This window comes from Hemitrygon akajei, unplaced genomic scaffold (genome assembly GCF_048418815.1).
Source record: "Hemitrygon akajei unplaced genomic scaffold, sHemAka1.3 Scf000041, whole genome shotgun sequence".
NCBI classification, from domain to species: Eukaryota; Metazoa; Chordata; class Chondrichthyes; order Myliobatiformes; family Dasyatidae; genus Hemitrygon; species Hemitrygon akajei.
Window position 1 is genome coordinate 7,685,824 of NW_027331927.1, and position 18,371 is coordinate 7,704,194.

The 18,371-nt window shown below is 45.0% G+C and overlaps 1 protein-coding gene across 1 annotated transcript; it reads left to right on the forward strand.

Moving 5' to 3' along the window:
• The first annotated feature begins 6,077 nt into the window (after window positions 1–6,077).
• LOC140720369 (uncharacterized) lies at window positions 6,078–18,371 on the forward strand. The gene is made up of 3 exons (XM_073035243.1): window positions 6,078–6,232; window positions 7,647–7,794; window positions 15,149–18,371. The coding sequence occupies exon 3, from the start codon at window positions 15,552–15,554 to the stop codon at window positions 16,440–16,442; it is 891 nt and encodes a 296-aa protein (XP_072891344.1). The 5' UTR covers window positions 6,078–6,232; window positions 7,647–7,794; window positions 15,149–15,551; the 3' UTR covers window positions 16,443–18,371.

The window sequence follows — 18,371 nt, forward strand, 5'->3', positions numbered from 1 at the left end:
GTTTTCCAGCATCTGCAGATTTTCTCTCGTTAGTGATTGGAGGTAGAACAAAGGTGATTTTCTCAACTGGTGATGTAAAATATATTGTTCCCTTTCTCCCAGTTCCTAATCCTTGCATTTAGATAGCTGGATCTCAGCTCTGTCTGAGAGATCCATCGGTTCCCATTCCCTCATCAGACGTAAGCTCCCCGGGGCCCGTGTACGGATCGTGGGGCTGAGAGCGAGGGAAGAGAGCAGGACTGTCCCGGGATTGGGGTCTACGATGTCCGGAGTTCACAGCAAATGTCCCTCAGTGGGTGTTTAAGATAGCAGCCCGGGAAATCATTCTTACCTTTGCCGATCCTCCTGAGGCCCTTTGTGTACTATTCGGTGACGTCATCGACCTTGGTGCCTGCGTATTTGATCGTTGCTTCGGAGGGAGCGAAATTTTAAACGAATGGGTTTATGGGTATTCGCGGTGCCATTAAAAGTTCCTGCAAGCACAGGTTTCATGTCCACACCTTAGAGTTTTTTTCTGTGTAGAAAACTTAGCAGTTGTTTTAACGTAGAAAGCGGCTCCCAAAAACAATATACTCAATATCAACAGGCATTCCATTTATCCAATGCCTCTCGTACAAACCTCTTACAAACGCAGGAATAAAACACAAGAGATTCTGCAGTTTCTGGAAGTCCAGACACACAAACAAAATGCTGGAGGAACTGTGCAGTTCAGGTAGCAACTAAGCAGAGGAGTACACAGTCCAGGCATGCTGAATGGGGCTCAGCCTAAACGTTGTCTATTTATTCCTCTCCACATTTGCTGCCCGATCTGTTGATTTCTTCCAGTATTTTGCAAAAATTAACGACCCATATTTTCAATCAAGAAGTTTCCAAATGTGTCTGATCTTTCATTCGTAGCCACGTCCTGCAGGTTCGATTCCTCTTCTTCCTCCTCCTTGTAAACTCTAGGCCCCATCTCTTTCTGCAGCCCCAAAACCCTGACTGGCAACTTGGTTTCTGACTCTGCTCCATCGAAGATTGACTCGCTAGTCTGCTGTCTGACTTTAGAGGTGCATTGTAACAACCCAGCAGTTTGAAGCACAGTCCTTTGAAATGAGTGAAAATTACCTAAATCATTGAAAAGAGCGGAGAAGAAGGAGTTTAACCATCTTCGTCCAGAGCCCTGAAGAACGTCAAAACCACAGTGACCTCGACGTCTTATTCAGCCCGGAGAAAATTATGCAGGAAATTCATGCAGGTGTATAAGATGATGAGACGCATTGGTCGTGTGGATAGTCAGAGGCTTTTTCCCAGGGCTGAAACGGCTAACACGAGGGGGAATAGGTTTAAGCTGCTTGGAAGTAGGTACAGAGGAGATGTCAGTGCCAAGTTTTTTTAAACAAAGAGTGGTGTGTATATGGAATGCTCTGCCAGCGACGGTGGTAGAGGCGGATAAAATAGGGTCTTGTAAGAGACTCTTAGATAGGTACACGGAGCTTATGAAAATAGAGGGTGATGCGGTAGGGTAATTCTAGGCAGTTTAGAGGCAAAGTTACATGGTCGGCACAACATTGTGGGCCAAAGGGTCTGTAATGTGTTGAAGATTTCTGTGATTCTATGGAATTCAAAGGAAATTTCCTATCCCACGGAGTGGTGACTAGTTGCAACCTGGCATCTCAGGGGGAGTGAGAGGGGAACGGCAGGGATAGATTTTCATATACTGATACGGAACAGAAACATGGCCAGGGACCAGATGGGCCGAGTGGCCTCTCTAGTGTACATTGTGAGTGTGGTAGAGACAGTAAGTACCTGAGACACGGGATTTGATACAAACTGATTTACCCTTCACAGCCCCACAATATTAAACACCAGTCTAGTTTAAGGCTACCATCAGCAGAACAGACTCCTCCAAGGCTCAGTGACCAGGGTTCAGTCCTGGTTGCGATGAGCAGCCGCAAGAACTGCAGAATCTGACAGTAACAGTCCCTCATGAACCTGCAGCTGCCTTCAGTCACCGTGATGGTTAAACATTTAACACGGAGCTGATTTGAACTTCCTCCCTGATGTGAAGTTGCTGGTGTTGCAGCAGCTGGGATGATTGAGTAAAACTCTTTGCTCACTCCGGACAGAAATGTGGCCTCTATTTATTGTGAACTCACCGGAGCATCACAAGGTGGGTTAACTGAATGAGTCTCTTCACACACACGGAGCAGGTGAACGGCGGCTTCCCAGTGCGAAGCTGTTGGTGTATCTGCAATAGCAGACGGAATCCCTTCCGAAATGAGAGCCAGTGAATAACATCTCACTGCTATCAACGGCATGGCGGTGTATCCAATCAGATCACGGACATGGACACGTGCTCGGGCTCTCCTTGTAGCGAGTGGGGCGCTGTCTTCTCCGCCATCTCCGCCTCCACATTCAAGGATCGGCGGCATTCAAGCGCTGGTGAACTGACAGATACAGCGGAACTAACGAGCAAACACAAAGCAACTAACGTGTTTGTGATTCCCATACCCAAATCCTTTGACTTTTCTAAACTGTTAAAAGTTTACAAACCACGTCAGTGGGTGAAGGACAACATTTCAGTTCAGATAATTTTAGTTTCTATGGTGTCTTCTGAGAAAAACACTGTCGCAACTCAAAATAATTTGGGGGGACAAGACTTCATCTTCTAACTGGCCACAGTTCCGGAATCAGGCTGATGCACCATCAATAACTCACTCTGAGACGTAAGAAGCGAGATATCGGCTTTTATTGACTGTAAGAATTAACAACACTACATCCTGGAGAATGAGGCTGGGCTCAGGCCTCAATCGCCTTTATACAGGGGTCTGTGGGAGGAGCCACAGGAGCAGTCCAGACAGGTTTATGTAGTTCACCACACAGGCACAATATCAAACTCTCTGCTTCCCTCTCTGTGTCAAAATGGATCATTCCTCCCCTTCATCAGTCTGTGACTTGGCTCAGTTTGTCTGTCTCCTTCGGATTCTGAGCATGCGCCACACACCCACTGAGATCACATTTTATTTACACGGCTGTGACTGGAGACTTTCTGATTATTATGTCCCTCCTGGCATTTGACGGTGGTAAACTCAGAGTCAGCAATGGTATTGAACCTCAGGAGTAGGTGATTAGGCTTTTTCATTGGAGATCTGTCAGAAATGAGCCACGCTCCCGAATAATGGCTTCAAGACAAATTCAAGGAAACAAAGTTTATTAACAGTTCTGCAGAGCTGGGCCCCCTCAGAGAAGGGAACCCTGAACCTTACAGGGCAGCAGGTTTTATCCTTCTTCCTTACCCCTCCCCTCCCTGACTCGGGAGGTACACAGTGTTTTCCCATTCCATATTTGGAGTTGTTTTTTTACACATTTCTGTAAAACAATAGTCCATATCTCAGGACTTCAATGATTCCACAAACAGTTAATCTTGTCAGGGCTTCTGCATTCATAATTAAATCACATTTGTTTTCTGACTTTAACCCAGACATAATTAAATCACATTTGTCCTCTGACTTTAACCCAGACATAATTAAATCACATTTGTCCTCTGACTTTAACTCAGACATAATTAAATCACATTTGTTTTCTGACTTTAACCCAGACATAATTAAATCACATTTGTCCTCTGACTTTAACCCAGACATAATTAAATCACATTTGTCCTCTGACTTTAACTCAGACATAATTAAATCACATTTGTTTTCTGACTTTAACCCAGACATAATTAAATCACATTTGTCCTCTGACTTTAACCCAGACATAATTAAATCACATTTGTCCTCTGACTTTAACCCAGACATAATTAAATCACATTTGTCCTCTGACTTTAACTCAGACATAATTAAATCACATTTGTTTTCTGACCTTAACCCAGACATAATTAAATCAGAAACGCACATCTTAATTTTGAATCTCACAAGATCGATAAACTGCCGGTAGTTTGTGTCTGGATGAGTGGGTCGTTTTCAGACTGGAAGGAGGTAGCGTTTGGAGTACCCCAGAGATCAGTCCCTGACCACAGTTGTTCACAGTTTAATGTCCTGGCGGAGGCAGCGAGATGTGAGATGTACCAGTCTGCTGGTGACGCAGAAAGAGTGGAGTTGGGGGAGGGGAGGCTATTCACATGCAATTTCGTAGCTTTGTAATCAGTACATAGAGCACTGTGGGGCTGCAGCGGCGGGTTCCAATCTGCTGATTAGATTTGCTGACGGCACTACATTGATCGGCCGAATCCCAAACAATAATGAGGCAGCGTATAGAGAAGAAGTCATCACCCCGACGCAGTGGTGTCAAGTAAACTCTCCCTCATTGTAACGAAAACAAAGGAGTTGGTTGTGGATTACAGGAGGAATGGAGACAGGGAGCACATTCAACATTTCCAAGTCTGTTATTGACACAAAATGCACATTTTAATAGTGATCATGACACAATGTATTTTATATATTGTTAATGACATAAAACATATTTATAGATTGTTACTGACAGAGAATCGTATAACTTGTGTTCCGTGTGTTTTCTGAATGTATTTGCCTGTGATGCCGCCACAAGTCAGTGTTTCTCTGTTCCTGTACCTTCCCGTACTTGTGCACTTGGCAATAAATTCAACAGGACCTGAGAAATCTCAGTGAGATTTGATTAGTGATGATCATCTTGGCAGCTCGGTAGGTCGAATGTATGAGACAGTACACTGTTAAATGCAAAACCCTGAACAGTGTTGATGATCAGCGGGATCTTAGACTCCAAGTTCATCGCTCCCTGAAAGAGACTGCACAGATTGATCGGGTGGTTAAGAAGGCAAATGACATGGTTGTCTTTCTTAGTTGAAGCATTGAGTTCAAAAGTCGGGAAGTTGTGTTGCGGCTGTTCCGAGCCTGCGGTCGTACTGTGACTGTTTCTTTAAGAGCGCCGGCGTGAGGAGGCGGGGCTATGACGTCAGTCACGGGCTGACAGCGCTAACTGTGGACTGAACCATAAGAGAGAGAGAGCGATCTGCAGACAGGCAGTCGGCCAGTCTAAAGAGAGAGAGAGACTGGAAAAGCTGATAGCTTCAGTTAGTCGCAGCTGAGGCTTGGAACTCTCCTATGCCCACAAGAGTGGGTTGATCATCGGTACACGGAACCACAACGAATGTGTGTGGCTGTCACTTCGTATAATCCATAGGAGTGGGGTTTGTAATATCTTGTGTTAACCCTTGCCTGGGTATGTTGTGTGGTACCCCTGGAAGACGGTATTCCTAAGACAGGTCCACTTTCGCTGATAACTCGTCTGTGGACGGATTCAACGGATAAGAACTTCGTCGGCGGTTATTTTGAAGTAACGGCCTTTTCTCTACGTTTCACCCTGGATTACAAATATCTCTCTCCCGTCATTTATTCCGTGGATTACTGAATTTTCCTACTTACCATCTCAAGACTCTAAACTTTGTTCCCTCAGGCTCGATAGACTGGGAATTACATTTGCACATATATACACTTAACACTGTTAACTTTCCTTTATTTCGTTAAGTTACTATATTATAAGTAGATACTAATAAACAGAGTGTTTTAACCATCAAAACCAGACTCCAGTGTGAACTCTATTGCTGCTGGTTCGTTTCTAAAACGTTTCAGTTCGTAACACAGTTTTATAAAACTAGCTAGCCCACATCTGGAGTGTTTCATACAGTTCTGGTCGCCCCCATTCTCGGAAGGATGTCGGGGCTTTGGAGAGGGCGCAGAAGAGGTTTACCAGGACACTGCCTGGATTAGAGGGCATGAGCTATAACGAGAGGCTTGACAAACTTGTGTTGTTTACTCCAGAGCGGCGCAGGCTGGGGCGAGACTGGATGGACGTTTATAAGATTACGAGAGGAATAGATAGAGTGGATATATTTTTCCTGGGGGGTTGAAATGTCTAATACATTTAAGGTGAGAGGAGATGTGAGCGGCAAGTTTGCTTCTTTCCACAGACTAATGAGTAGCTGGAGTCTCTGCCTGTGGGGGGGGGGGGGGGGGGGGGGCGAGGTCACCAATCCTGACACGTGATCCCGTTTGCCCCTCCCATTTAACCGCGGATGGGCAGCATCTGGCGTCTGTTTCCGAGGCCCCGCCTTCCGATGATGTAATAATCTCTTCGCGCATGTTCACAGTCTCCGGGTGGACGGTGTTTTCCTCTCCGCTCAGAGCTGAAGTGGGTCGGCTGTGTGTTCAGGAAAGACTTTCGTCTCTTCCGTCGGGATCACTGTCTGCGGGCCGAGGATATCACTTTCCCATCGGTGAGTATTGAGACCGATCCCGAGCGGGGAGATCCGATGTTGGCCGTGAGCCCCGAACTGTGGGCCAGGAATTCATTTGTTTCCCAACTATCTGGGCTCGTCAGAAATGTGTCGACCACTTAATCTGCATTGAACGATCCAAACCAGGAGCCCAGGCTGTCTGTTTCCACAGAATTGAAATAGAAGTCCCGCCGTCAGGTCACGTGAGACTGTGTGCCGCAGATGCGCCCCGCCCTCTGCTTTGTGACGCCAGATCACGTGGTGTGATTTTGGCCGCTGAGTCCCATTAACTTACCCGAACTCGCCTCGTTTCCTGAGGCTTCTCGCATTTGTTCTGGAGCTTTATGGCTGTTGTATCTTCTCCCGGAGTGGGGTGGGTGAGAAAGGAGAACGTCCCAGGTTGTGGGGATCTTTGGTTTCATTGCCTGCTTTACCGAGGGACTGGGAAGTCTAGGGGGAGAATGGTTCGAGCCTCCGCTTCCCGCAGTAGAGCTGAGCCATACATTACTCCTGCACGTTTATAGTCCAGCGACGGCGGTCGGTCCAGTATGGACAAGACAAGATCTGTATCCTAGGAACTGTAATACAAATTTCCTGAAATGGTCCTGTTTTAACCTGGAAATGGAGTGATAGTATAACAGTAAAGGAAGCACAACTTTTCCCTGTAAATTATCCTGGAACTGCTTTGTCTGTTATTCCTGGAAATGTGTCCGGTGCAGTTGTTGCTAATGAGGTTCACATGAATAATCTCAGGAATGATCGGCTTTATGTATGAGGAGCATTTGGTGGCTCTGGACCTGTGCTCAATGGAGTTCAGAGGGACGGTGGGGGTGGTGGAGGGATGGATGGTTAAGTAAACCTACCAAATGTTGAAAAGCCTGGATACAGTGGACATGGAGAGGATGTTTCCATTAGACAGAGAGTCTGTGATCTGACAGCACGGTCTCAGAATAAACTTGCTTCCCTTTAAAACTGAGATGAGAAAAAAATTTTGGCCAAAAGATGTCTGATATGTGGAATTTGTTGCCGCAGAATTTGTTTGAGGCTGCCATTTGGGTCTATTTGTGAAGATTAATATACTGATGATTGCTGAGTAGCTTCAGGGTTACAGGAGAAAGGCAGGAATATGGTGTTGGAATAAAAATCAGCCATGATTGAATGGTTGAGTGGTGGAGCAGACCAGATGGATTGAATCACCTAATTCTGTTCCTGTGTCTTGTGACTGAATGATGGCTCCTTCTTATCCCGTATTGTTTTGTGATGTGTGAGGGACAATTAAAGATTGTTCACTGAGATAATTATATTTGCCAACGTTTAAATTTCAGTGAGTTTTGTTCCTAGTAACATTAAGCAGAAATGTTTGGTCCTCCTTTTCATTGTTAACGTGCTTCATTATCTTTCATGTTAACGTTAGACCTGCAGTGAGAGATTTATTGGAAGAAAAATCACGACTGAAGACAAGGGAACAGCAACAAGTGAACCAGCCCGAGGATTGAGAGCATCAACTGGAGAGAACCCATCTGACTCGGGAGATTCCAGTGATTCAGTCAGGAGAAAGTTTGGTGAGTCTCATTTACTCAAACACTGGTCCTTTAGACATTACATACCTGTACAAAGGAAGGTAGGAAATAGTTGTGAGTGAGACAGAATGTGCCCAGAAGAACCAGTTATGCCAGTACCAGTCAGACCCAGTTGTGAAGAAGCTCCCCCCCCTGCAATATTCCCTTTAAACTTTTCACCCTTCACCCTTAACCCATGTCCTCTGGTTTTTTTCTCCCCCAGCCTCAGTGGAAAAAGCCTGCTTGCATTCACTCTATCTATACCCATCATAATTTTATACATCTCTATCAAATCACCCTCATTCTCCTACGCTCCAGGGAATAAAGTCCTAACCTATTCAACCTTTCTCTGTAACTCAGTTTCTCAAGTCCCGGCAACATCCTTGTAAACCTTCTCTGCACTCTTTCGACCTTATTAATATTCTTCCTGTAATTCGGTGACCAAAATTGCACACACTACTCCAAATTCCCCCTCACTAATGCAATATACAACCTCACCATTACATTCCAACTCTTATACTCAGTACTTTGATTTATAAAGGCCAATGTACCAAAAGCTCTCTTTACTACCCTATCTACATGTGATGACACTTTTAGGGAATTTTGTATCTGTATTCCTAGATCCCTCTGTTCTAGTGCCCTCCTCAGTACCCTACCATTTACCTTGTATGTTCTACCTTGGTTTGACTTTCCAAAGTGCAATACCTCACACTTGTCTGTATTAAACTCCATCTGTCATTTTTCCAGCTTGTACGGATCCCTCTGCAAGCTTTGAAATCCTTATTCACTGTGCACTACACCTCCAATCTTTGTATCATCAACAAATTTGCTGATCCAATTTACCAAATTATTATCCAGATCATTGATATAGATGACAAATAACAATGGACCCAGCATTGATCCCTGTGGTACACCACTAGTCACAGGCCTCCACTCAGAGTAGCAATCCTCCACTACCACTCTCTGACTTCTCCCATTCTCAATTCCCAATCAAATTTACTACCTCACCATGTATACCTTGTGACTGAATCTTCCTAACTAACCTCCCATGCGGGACCTTGTCAAAGGCCTTACTGAAGTCCATGTAGACAACAACCACTGCCTTGCCTTCATCCACTTTCCTTGTAACCTCCTCGAAACTCTCTAATATATTTGTTAAACATGGCACAAAGCCATGTTGACTCTCCCTAATAAGTCCCTGTCTATCTAAATAATTGTCAATCCTATCTCTTAGTACTCCTTCCAATAATTTACCCATGACCGTCATCAAACTTGCCAGCCTATAATTTCCCAGATTACTTTTAGAGCCTGCTTTAAACAACGGAACAACATGAGCTATCCTCCAAATCTCTGGCACCTCACCCGTAGATAACGACTTTTAAATATATCTGCCAGGGCCCCTGCAATTTCAACACTAGTCTCCTTCAAGGTCCAAGGGAATATCCTGTCAGGTCCTGGAGATTTATCTACTCACCTCAAGATAGCAAGCACCTCCTCCTCTTCTCTCTGTATAGGTTCCATGATCTCAATACTTGTTTGCCTTATTTCCATTGACTCCATGCCAGTTTCCCGAGGAAATTCAGACACAAAAAAACCATATCACATCTCCCCAATTTCTTTTGGTTCCATGCATAGCCAACCGCTCTGATCTTCAAGAGGATCAATTTTATCCCATAACTATCCTTTTGCTATTAATATACCTGTGGAAGCTCTTACTATCCTTCACCTTGACTGCCAACGCTACCTCATGTCTTCTTTCAGCCCTCCTGATTTCTTCCTTAAGTATTTGTTTGCACTTTTTATACTACTCAAGTACCTTCTTTGCTCCCTGTTTCTTATACATGTCATACATCTCTCTCTTCTTTATCCGAGTTCCAATATCCCTCAAGAACCAAGGTCCCTTATTCTTATTCACTTTGCCTTTAATCCTGAGACTTTGTTCCCAGGGTGTCCTCATGGGCCATCCAGAAATGATTTCAGCTGGCGACAACCCTGTTTTCCCCTGTGGGGTAACCCTCATGTGGAATCGGGCTAATGGTCGGACCTTCAACCAAGTGAGTCCAGTCTCTGCTGTTAGTCTGGCTAGTTTACTCTTCAGAGTGCCATTGGTTCTTCCCACTCTGCCAGTGGCCCGTGGGTGGTATACACAGCGGAATTGTTGCTTGATAGCTAGTTCGTTACGTACCCCTTTGTTTACTTTCACCACAAAGTGTGGGCCATTGTGAGAGCTCTGCATCTCTGGCAGGCCGTACCTGGGAATTATTTCCCGTAATAATATCTTCATAGCTGTCATAGCAGTATTATTGGTAGTTGGAATAGCTTCAATCCACCTACTAAGCAGATAATAACTAAGCAGTATCTATAGCAATGTACTCAAGGCAATTCAATAAAATCAACTTGTAGACACAAAAAGATCCACCTGGCAAGGGAGACATACCCGGTGTGCAGGGTACAGGTTACCAACCATTCCCTCCTTTCCCAGGGGTGTACAATTGTGTATATGATCGACCAATATCGGTAAAAATTGTGTAGGAACACAAACCTGTCCTGTTGGGTGATCCAAAAAGCTAGGTTGGGTTCTTTCTGGCATCCCATCTGGGACCACAATTTGCGCTCCTCCTCAGAGACGTCCCCCTGAAAAGTACGTACCTCCCTCATGTCTGGCAAACCTGTTCTTCTTAAGTCACAGAGGGATGCTTGACGGGAACCCGAGGGGACTACAACTACCGAGGATTGTGCCGCACTTTTCGCTGTCTCATCCGCTAAAGCATTGTATTTAGTGACTCATTCGGATATGTGGGTGTGGGCTGGTCATTTAATAACAACCAAAACGTGAGGTAGCTGTAGAGCGGTGAGTAAGTTGTTTACAAAGGTGGCATTACTAATGGGGTGGCCAGAGGAAGTCAGGAATCCCTATGTTCCCAGAGATCCCCGTAGTCATGTACAATTCCAAATGCATAACAGAGTCTGTATAAACATTCCCACTTTAGTCAGTTGCTGGGATACAGGCACGAGTCAGAGCAAACAGCTCAGCCTTCTGGGCGGAGACAGCTGCTTCAAAAGAGGCCTGTTCAATTACTTCACTGTCCATCACTATCGCATCGTTTCCCTGCTGGATCCACAAAAGAGCTTCCATCCTCAGAAAATGTTGCCTCAGGCTTGAGGGGATATTGAGGAAGGGATGGGAGAGTCTGTCCTTCTTTCATGGTGATCTGGATGGGGGGCACTTGGTGCTGTCAACTTCATTGTCTGAAATTGAGCAGAGATTATGTGCAATGTCTTGGGTTCGGTCAATATTAAAAGATTTTCTTAGCAGATGTCCTGTCTTCACCTCAGACTCCTTCCAGTATCAGAGTTGGCCTGCGGCCAAGTCTTGCCAGTCTCCCTTGTTGCTGGAGGCTTGTTTCATCAGGGTGTAGGCAAGGAACTCTAGGCTCTTTGGCTTGAACCCAGGGCAAACCCTAACGATGGTATGGGGAGCCACCAGTCCTGTCTGTCGCCAAAGGAAATCCGGAACTTCGGCCAGTAATGCACTGCCCTCTCCTCCTTAATCCTGTCCAATCACCATGACTGGGAACTTCTGTCCCTCGTGGGGTGCATGATATTGGCTTTCCTCAGTTGAGCACCCCGTAGGGTCATAGCACAGAGTCACGTAGGGGTCGGCCGCTGGCAGAAGGGGTTCAAACACGGTGGAGTCCAGATTAAGTGCCCACCACTGGGGATTCGGAAACTGGGGAAGCTGTCGGTTGTTCACCTGTCACAGGGTGACAGCATTGTCTGTCTCTCCTTTCCCCCTGTCCTCCACAATCAGCTCCTTTGTTTTTGTGACAATGAGGGAGAGTTTGTTTTCTTGATACCATATAACAATCACAGCACAGAAACAGGCCATCTCGGCCCTCCTAGACCGTGCCGAACTCTTAATCTCACCTAGTCCCACCTACCCGCACTCAGCCCATAACCCTCCACTCCTTTCCTGTCCATATACCTATCCAATTTTACCTTAAATGACACAACTGAACTGGCCTCTGCTACTTCTACAGGAAGCTCATTCCACACAGCTATCACTCTCTGAGTAAAGAAATACCCCCTCGTGTTTCCCCTAAACTTTTGCCCCCTAACTCTCAAATCATGTCCTCTCGTTTGAATCTCCCCTACTCTCAATGGAAACAGCCTATTCACGTCAACTCTATCTATCCCTCTCAACATTTTAAATACCTCGATCAAATCCCCCCTCAACCTTCTACGCTCCAATGAATAGAGACCTAACTTGTTCAACCTTTCTCTGTAACTTAAGTGCTGAAACCCAGGTAACATCCTAGTAAGTCGTCTCTGCACTGTCTAATTTATTGATATCTTTCCTATAATTCGGTGACCAGAACTGTACACAATATTCCAAATTTGGCCTTACGAATGCCTTGTACAATTTTAACATTACATCCCAACTTCTGTACTCAATGCTCTGATTTTTAAAGGCCAGCGTTCCAAAAGCCTTCTTCACCACCCTATCTACATGAGACGCCACCTTCAGGGAACTATTCACTGTTATTCCTAGATCTCTCTGTTCCACTGCATTCCTCAATGCCCTACCATTTACCCTGTATGTTCTATTTGGATTATTCCTGCCAAAATGTAGAACATCACAATTCTCAGCATTAAACTCCATCTGCCAACGTTCAGCCCATTCTTCTAACTGGCATAAATCTCCCTGCAAGCTTTGAAAACTCACCTCATTATCCACAACACCTCCTACCTTAGCATCATCAGCATACTTACTAATCCAATTTACCACCCCATCATCCAGATCATTTATTTATATTACAAACTACATTGGGCCCAAAACAGATCCCTGAGGCACTCCGCTAGTCACCGGCCTCCATCCCGATAAACAATTATCCACCACTACTCTCTGGCATCTCCCATCTAGCCACTGTTGAATCCATTTTATTACTCCAGCATTAATACCTAACGACTGAACCTTCTTAACTAACCTTCCATGTGGAACTTTGTCAAAGGCCTTGCTGAAGTCCGTATAGACTACATCCACTGCCTTACCCTCGTCAACATTCCTCGTAACTTCTTCAAAAAATTCAATAAGGTTTGTCAAACATGACCTTCCACACACAAATCCATGCTGGCTACTCCTAATCAGATCCTGTCGATCCAGATAATTATAAATACTATCTCTAAGAATACTTTCCATTAATTTATCCACCACTGATGTCAAACTGACAGGTCTATAATTGCCAGGCTTACTTCTAGAACCCTTTTTAAACAATGGAACCACATGAGCAATACGCCAATCCTCCGGCACAATCCACATTTCTAATGACACCTGAAAGATCTCCGTCAGAGCTCCTGCTATCTCTACACAAACTTCAGATGTTATCTCTACACATACCAGTCAGATGTTGTTCAGACTTCAGACAGAGTCAGCAATCAAATGGTTGAGCATGGTGCGATGAATGTGCTGAGCTCCATATGTGACAATGCAAGAAGCATCGTAGGAAAGCCAGATGAGTTCAGGAAAGGGAATTTGTAGACATCATTGGGATGTGGTGGCACCCAACAGTCTGAGGGATTCAGGGGAACAAATTTGTAGAGAGATTGCAGACCATCCCAAGAAACAAAAGTTGATTCAGTAAGTGATTTTAACTTTCCATGTGTTGACTGGGACTCCCATACTGTAAAAGGACTAGATAGGATAGAGTTTGTCAAATGTGCCCTGAATCGGTACGTAAAATTCCCGATGTAGAAGTGTGCAATAAGCTGTTAGGCAATGATCAGGGCTGGCGACAGAAATTAGTGATCATAATGCCAAGAAATTCAAAATAAAGATGGAAAAAGAGAGGTCTGGACCATGAGTTTAGATTCTAAATTGGAGAGAGGTCAATTTTGATGGTGTCAGAAAGGATCTGATAGGTGTGGTTTGGGACAGGCTGTTTTCTGATAAAGGAGTACTTTGTAAGTGGGAGGCCTTCAAAAGTGAAATTTTGAGGGTGTAGAGTTTCTATGTGCCTAACAATGTAAAAGTTGAAATGTAACTGGTGCAGGGAACCTTGGCTTTCAGGAGATATTGAAGCCCTGGATATTTTGTTCTTTTAAATGCCTCAGACATTTGAGTGCTACCAAGACTCATTAATCATCATCCATGCTCTGAGCTCATCTGAACTTTTTCTTTCATTGTTGTCTGTTGGTTTCTAGCTTCCCAATAGCTTTTGCATTTTTGTTTGCCCTCTCTTTGGCTTTTATGTTGGCTTTGGCTCCTCATTACAGCCACTGTTGTGTCCTCCTGCCTTTCCAATGCTTCCATTTCTTTGGGATGTATCGATCGCTCAGCTCCCGAATTGCTCCCAGAAACTCCAGCCATTGCTGCTTCATTGTCACTCCAACCTTTTCCCTTCCAAACAAGTTTGTCCAGCTTCTCTGTCATAGAATCATGGAGACGTTCAATATGGAAACAGGCCGTTTGGCCCATCTAGTCAATGCCAAAAAAACACTTAAGCTGTCTATTGCAAGTACCTGCACCGAGACCATCGCCCTCCATACCCCTACCATCCAGGCTTCCTTCAAAACCTCTTTGAAATGGTGAAACCGAGCTCATATTCACCACTTGTGCTGACATGTCATTCCACACTCTCACGACCATTTCAGTAAAGAGTTTTTCCAAATGTTCTCATTAAATTTTCACTTCCCCACTTACCCATGACCTATGGTTGTCGTCCCACCCAACCTCAGTGGAAAAAGCTGCTTGTATTTACCCTATCTATACCCTCATAATCTTGTATACTTCTAACAATTTCCCAAAGCAATGTATAATTTCCTTGTTTATGTTTAGAGCCTTTTTTACGTGTATAAGATGATGAGGCGCATTGATCGTGTGGATAGCCAGAGGTTTATTCCCAGGGCTGAAATGGCTAACACGAGGGGGCATAGTTTTATGGTGCTTGGAAATAGATACCGAGGGGATGTCAGGGGTAAGATTTTTACCCAGAGAGTGGTGGGTGCGTGGAATGCACTGCAGGCTATTTGTGTGAGAGTATTTCAGTTACTGTGAGGCCAGGAGCCCGTGCTGCTCAGTGGGAACAGGGACTAATACCAATGGCGAGAGTCAAACTGAGCCAGGTCACAGATTGGAGATGGCAGAGATGCCCCATTCTTATAGAGAGAGGAAGAGCATCAGAGAGTTTGATGGTCATTCCAGATACCAGCACTGTGCCCAGTTAGATGATTTCTCTCTCCAACTTGGGTTGAACTTCACTGTAAGAGTGTGATGCCAGATCACACCTTGACAACTCAAGTGATCTCATATGAAAAGTTGTCCTACACACATTGATGGATTTTGTAAATCTTTTTACAGGCTAAAAACAAGGAATTTATCTACGGGAATCTCGAACACAACACGCCAATTTTGCTGTCTCTGTCCAGATATTTAATAAGTGGAGCAAGGGATTCACTTGATCATCCTTCCTGCTCAGACTGTGGGGAGGGATTCACTTGGTCATCTGACCCACTGGCACAGCGGTCATTTTACACAGGGGAGAGGCCGTTCATCTGCTGAGACTGTGAGAATGGATTCAATGGATCTTCTCAACTGAATGTACATCAGCAAGTTCACACTGGACAAGGCCATTCACCTGTTCTGTGGGTGAGAAGGGATTCAGTTGTCTTCCCACCTGTGGACACACCAGTCAGTTCACACTGGGCAGAGGCTGGTCATCTGCTGAAGTTGTGGGGCAGGATTCAATCAGTCTTCTGACCTAATGGCTCACCAGCGAGTTCACACTGGGGAAAGGCCGTTCACCTGCTCGGAATGTGGGAAGGGATTCACCTACTCATCCCAACTGAAGATACATCAGCGAGTTCACACTGGGGAGAGGCCATTCACCTGCTCAGACTGTGGGAAGGGATTCACACAATTAGCTGGCCTACAAGCACACCATTCAGTTCACACTGGGGAGAGGCCGTTCACTTGCTCAGACTGTGGGAAGGGATTCACTTCGTCATCTCAACTGAAGGTACATCAGCGAGTTCACACTGGGGAGAGGCCGTTCATCTGCTCAGACTGTGGGAAGGGATTCACACAGTTATCTGGCCTGCAAGCACACCAGTCAGTTCACACTGGGGAGAGGCCGTTCATCTGCTCAGACTGTGGGAAGGGATTCACACAGTTATCTAGCCTGCAAGCACACCAGTCAGTTCACACTGGCGAGAGGCCGTTCACCTGCTTAGACTGTGGGAAGGGATTCACTCTGTCATTTTGCCTACTGACACACCAGTCAGTTCACACTGGAGAGTGGCCATTCACCTGCTCAGACTGTGGGAAGGGATTCACTCGGTCATCTCAACTGAAGGTACATCAGCGAGTTCACACTGGGGAGAGGCCATTCACCTGCTCGGATTGTGGGAAGGGATTCACTTCGTCATCTCAACTGAAGGTCCATCAACGAGTTCACACTGGGGAGAGGCCATTCGCCTGCACATTCTGTGGGAAGGGATTCACTCAATCATCTCAATTGAAGGTACATGAGCGAATTCACACTGGGGAGAGGCCATTCACCTGCTCAGACTGTGGGAAGGGATTCACTCGGTCATCTCGCCTACTGACACACCAGTCAGTTCACACTGGGGAGAGGCCGTTCACCTCCTGTTAATGTGGGAATGTATTCACTCAGTCATCTAACCTTATGTAACTCTCACTCCAGCTAGCAGCTTAATATAGGGGGTGATAGCCCCCTAGCTCGGCCAAATGTGGGTGGATGCTGTGCCGTGTCCCCTGTTACAAATCAATACCCCAAAATAACAAACAGTACACAATATGTGATTCATAATTCTTACTTTGACTATAGGGTTAGTAAAGTAAAAAAAACAGGGCCCACTCTCCCCATTCGTGGCTTCTCATCTCTCCCCAGAAAAAGCCCATGAAATTCTCTCATCCAGACTCACAAGAAAGAACATTTCTGTCATTGGATAGCCCAGCACTCCAAAACCCTGTTATCTCTAGTTGTAAACTAGACATTTCTGCTACAGAGAAACCATTACCTCAGCAGTGAAACATTACAGAGAGGCCATTAAATCAACAGTGAAACCTTACAGCGTGTTACACTTACAACTCACTACCAGGTTCACACAGGGGAGAAAGTTTCAATGAGCTGCATGCTGGATATTTGTCCATCACCGTTGCTGAATGCAATTTCGAGAGTGACTGTAGGTGATGAACTCTGCAATTATTGCTGCTGCTCACCAGGCATGGGAGGAGTTTCTTCTGCTGCATATTCACCTTTAATGGGACTCGATCTGTGTCAAATGAATCAGTTCTATCTTAAACACTGTCTCTGGTACTTAGTGAATTTATAACACACTTAGTGTACAGTAGAGAGTCAACTCAGGCCGGCTGAACCCTGCCAGTGATTCTGTTCCACAACAGATCTTTCAAATTCTCCCCTGTTGTTCACCTCTCACTCTCCCTGGGATGAGGTCCAAATAGTCACCACTGTGTGGGCGAAGAGGTTTCCCTTGAATTTCCTGCAGACTGAAGAAGTGGAGCTGACTGCACATCTGTCTGAGATGTTTTTTGCCCCTCTAATCTCTGGGCTGAGGAAGAATGACATTGGGAGTTAACCTCCTCAATCATGACTCATGTCCACATTATGGGTCACTTTCCCCACTTCTAAAGTGTTGTTAGCGAACATCACTGTCCTCTAAAGACTGAAAGCAGAGTGGGAAACCATCAATTGGATTTTCAACGAAGCTGGGTCAGAAACCAGAGGCAGGTCTGCACAGAGCAGAGGTTCGGGCCCTGGACGATGGTCGGGGTAAGAACGTATGATGAGGAGAAGGGATTCAGCAACAGGGCATGCCAACCAATGAGATTTGGAAGCAGATTGACAGAGAAAGTAATTAGGTTATCTGACTGATGACACAAACACTACCTGTGGTGAGGTGCTCCACTGGTTGAGGAACATGTGTGTTGGGAATGGTTTTATCTATTGGGGGAGTTGCTCCTGCTTGTTTATCCTGTAATATAACCAGATGGATTGACCTATCTGAAATAATGTATTGATGATCATATAACTTGTAAGATTTTGACTCTGAAACTGGATCAGGCTTGAATTTATGGTGCCTTCATGAGGTGATGGAGGGCATTCGTGAGTTTGTGTTTTAAAGCAAGATTTTGGTGAATGATATTTGCCACTTGATTGTACCTTTGTAAGTAATCAGATTGAGTTAAACTGCTGCAGGATCCTGGAAAGTGTTGGATTGTGTCTGGTTTCACTTGGCCTTTTCTGCACTTACTGCCTTGTTTGTTTATATTTCAAGTATTCCGCATTTTTTTTCTTTTGTTAACTACTTTGTCTTGTATTTGGACACTAATTGGCAGACGAAATAATTTGGCTATCTGACTGACGAACAATGCCTGTGGTGGGGGCACATGTGTGTGTTGAGAATGGTTATACCTATTGAGGGAGTTATTCCTGCCTGTTTATCCTGTAATATTATATCCAAATGGTTATTTGAGATGATCCTAACTGAAATAATGTATTGATTATCATATAAATTGGTGGATTATGTCCTTAACTGAA

Excerpts from the sequence above, each read along its gene's own strand:
- LOC140720369 (XM_073035243.1), top strand. The coding sequence starts at position 15,552 with ATGGCTCACCAGCGAGTTCACACTGGGGAAAGGCCGTTCACCTGCTCG.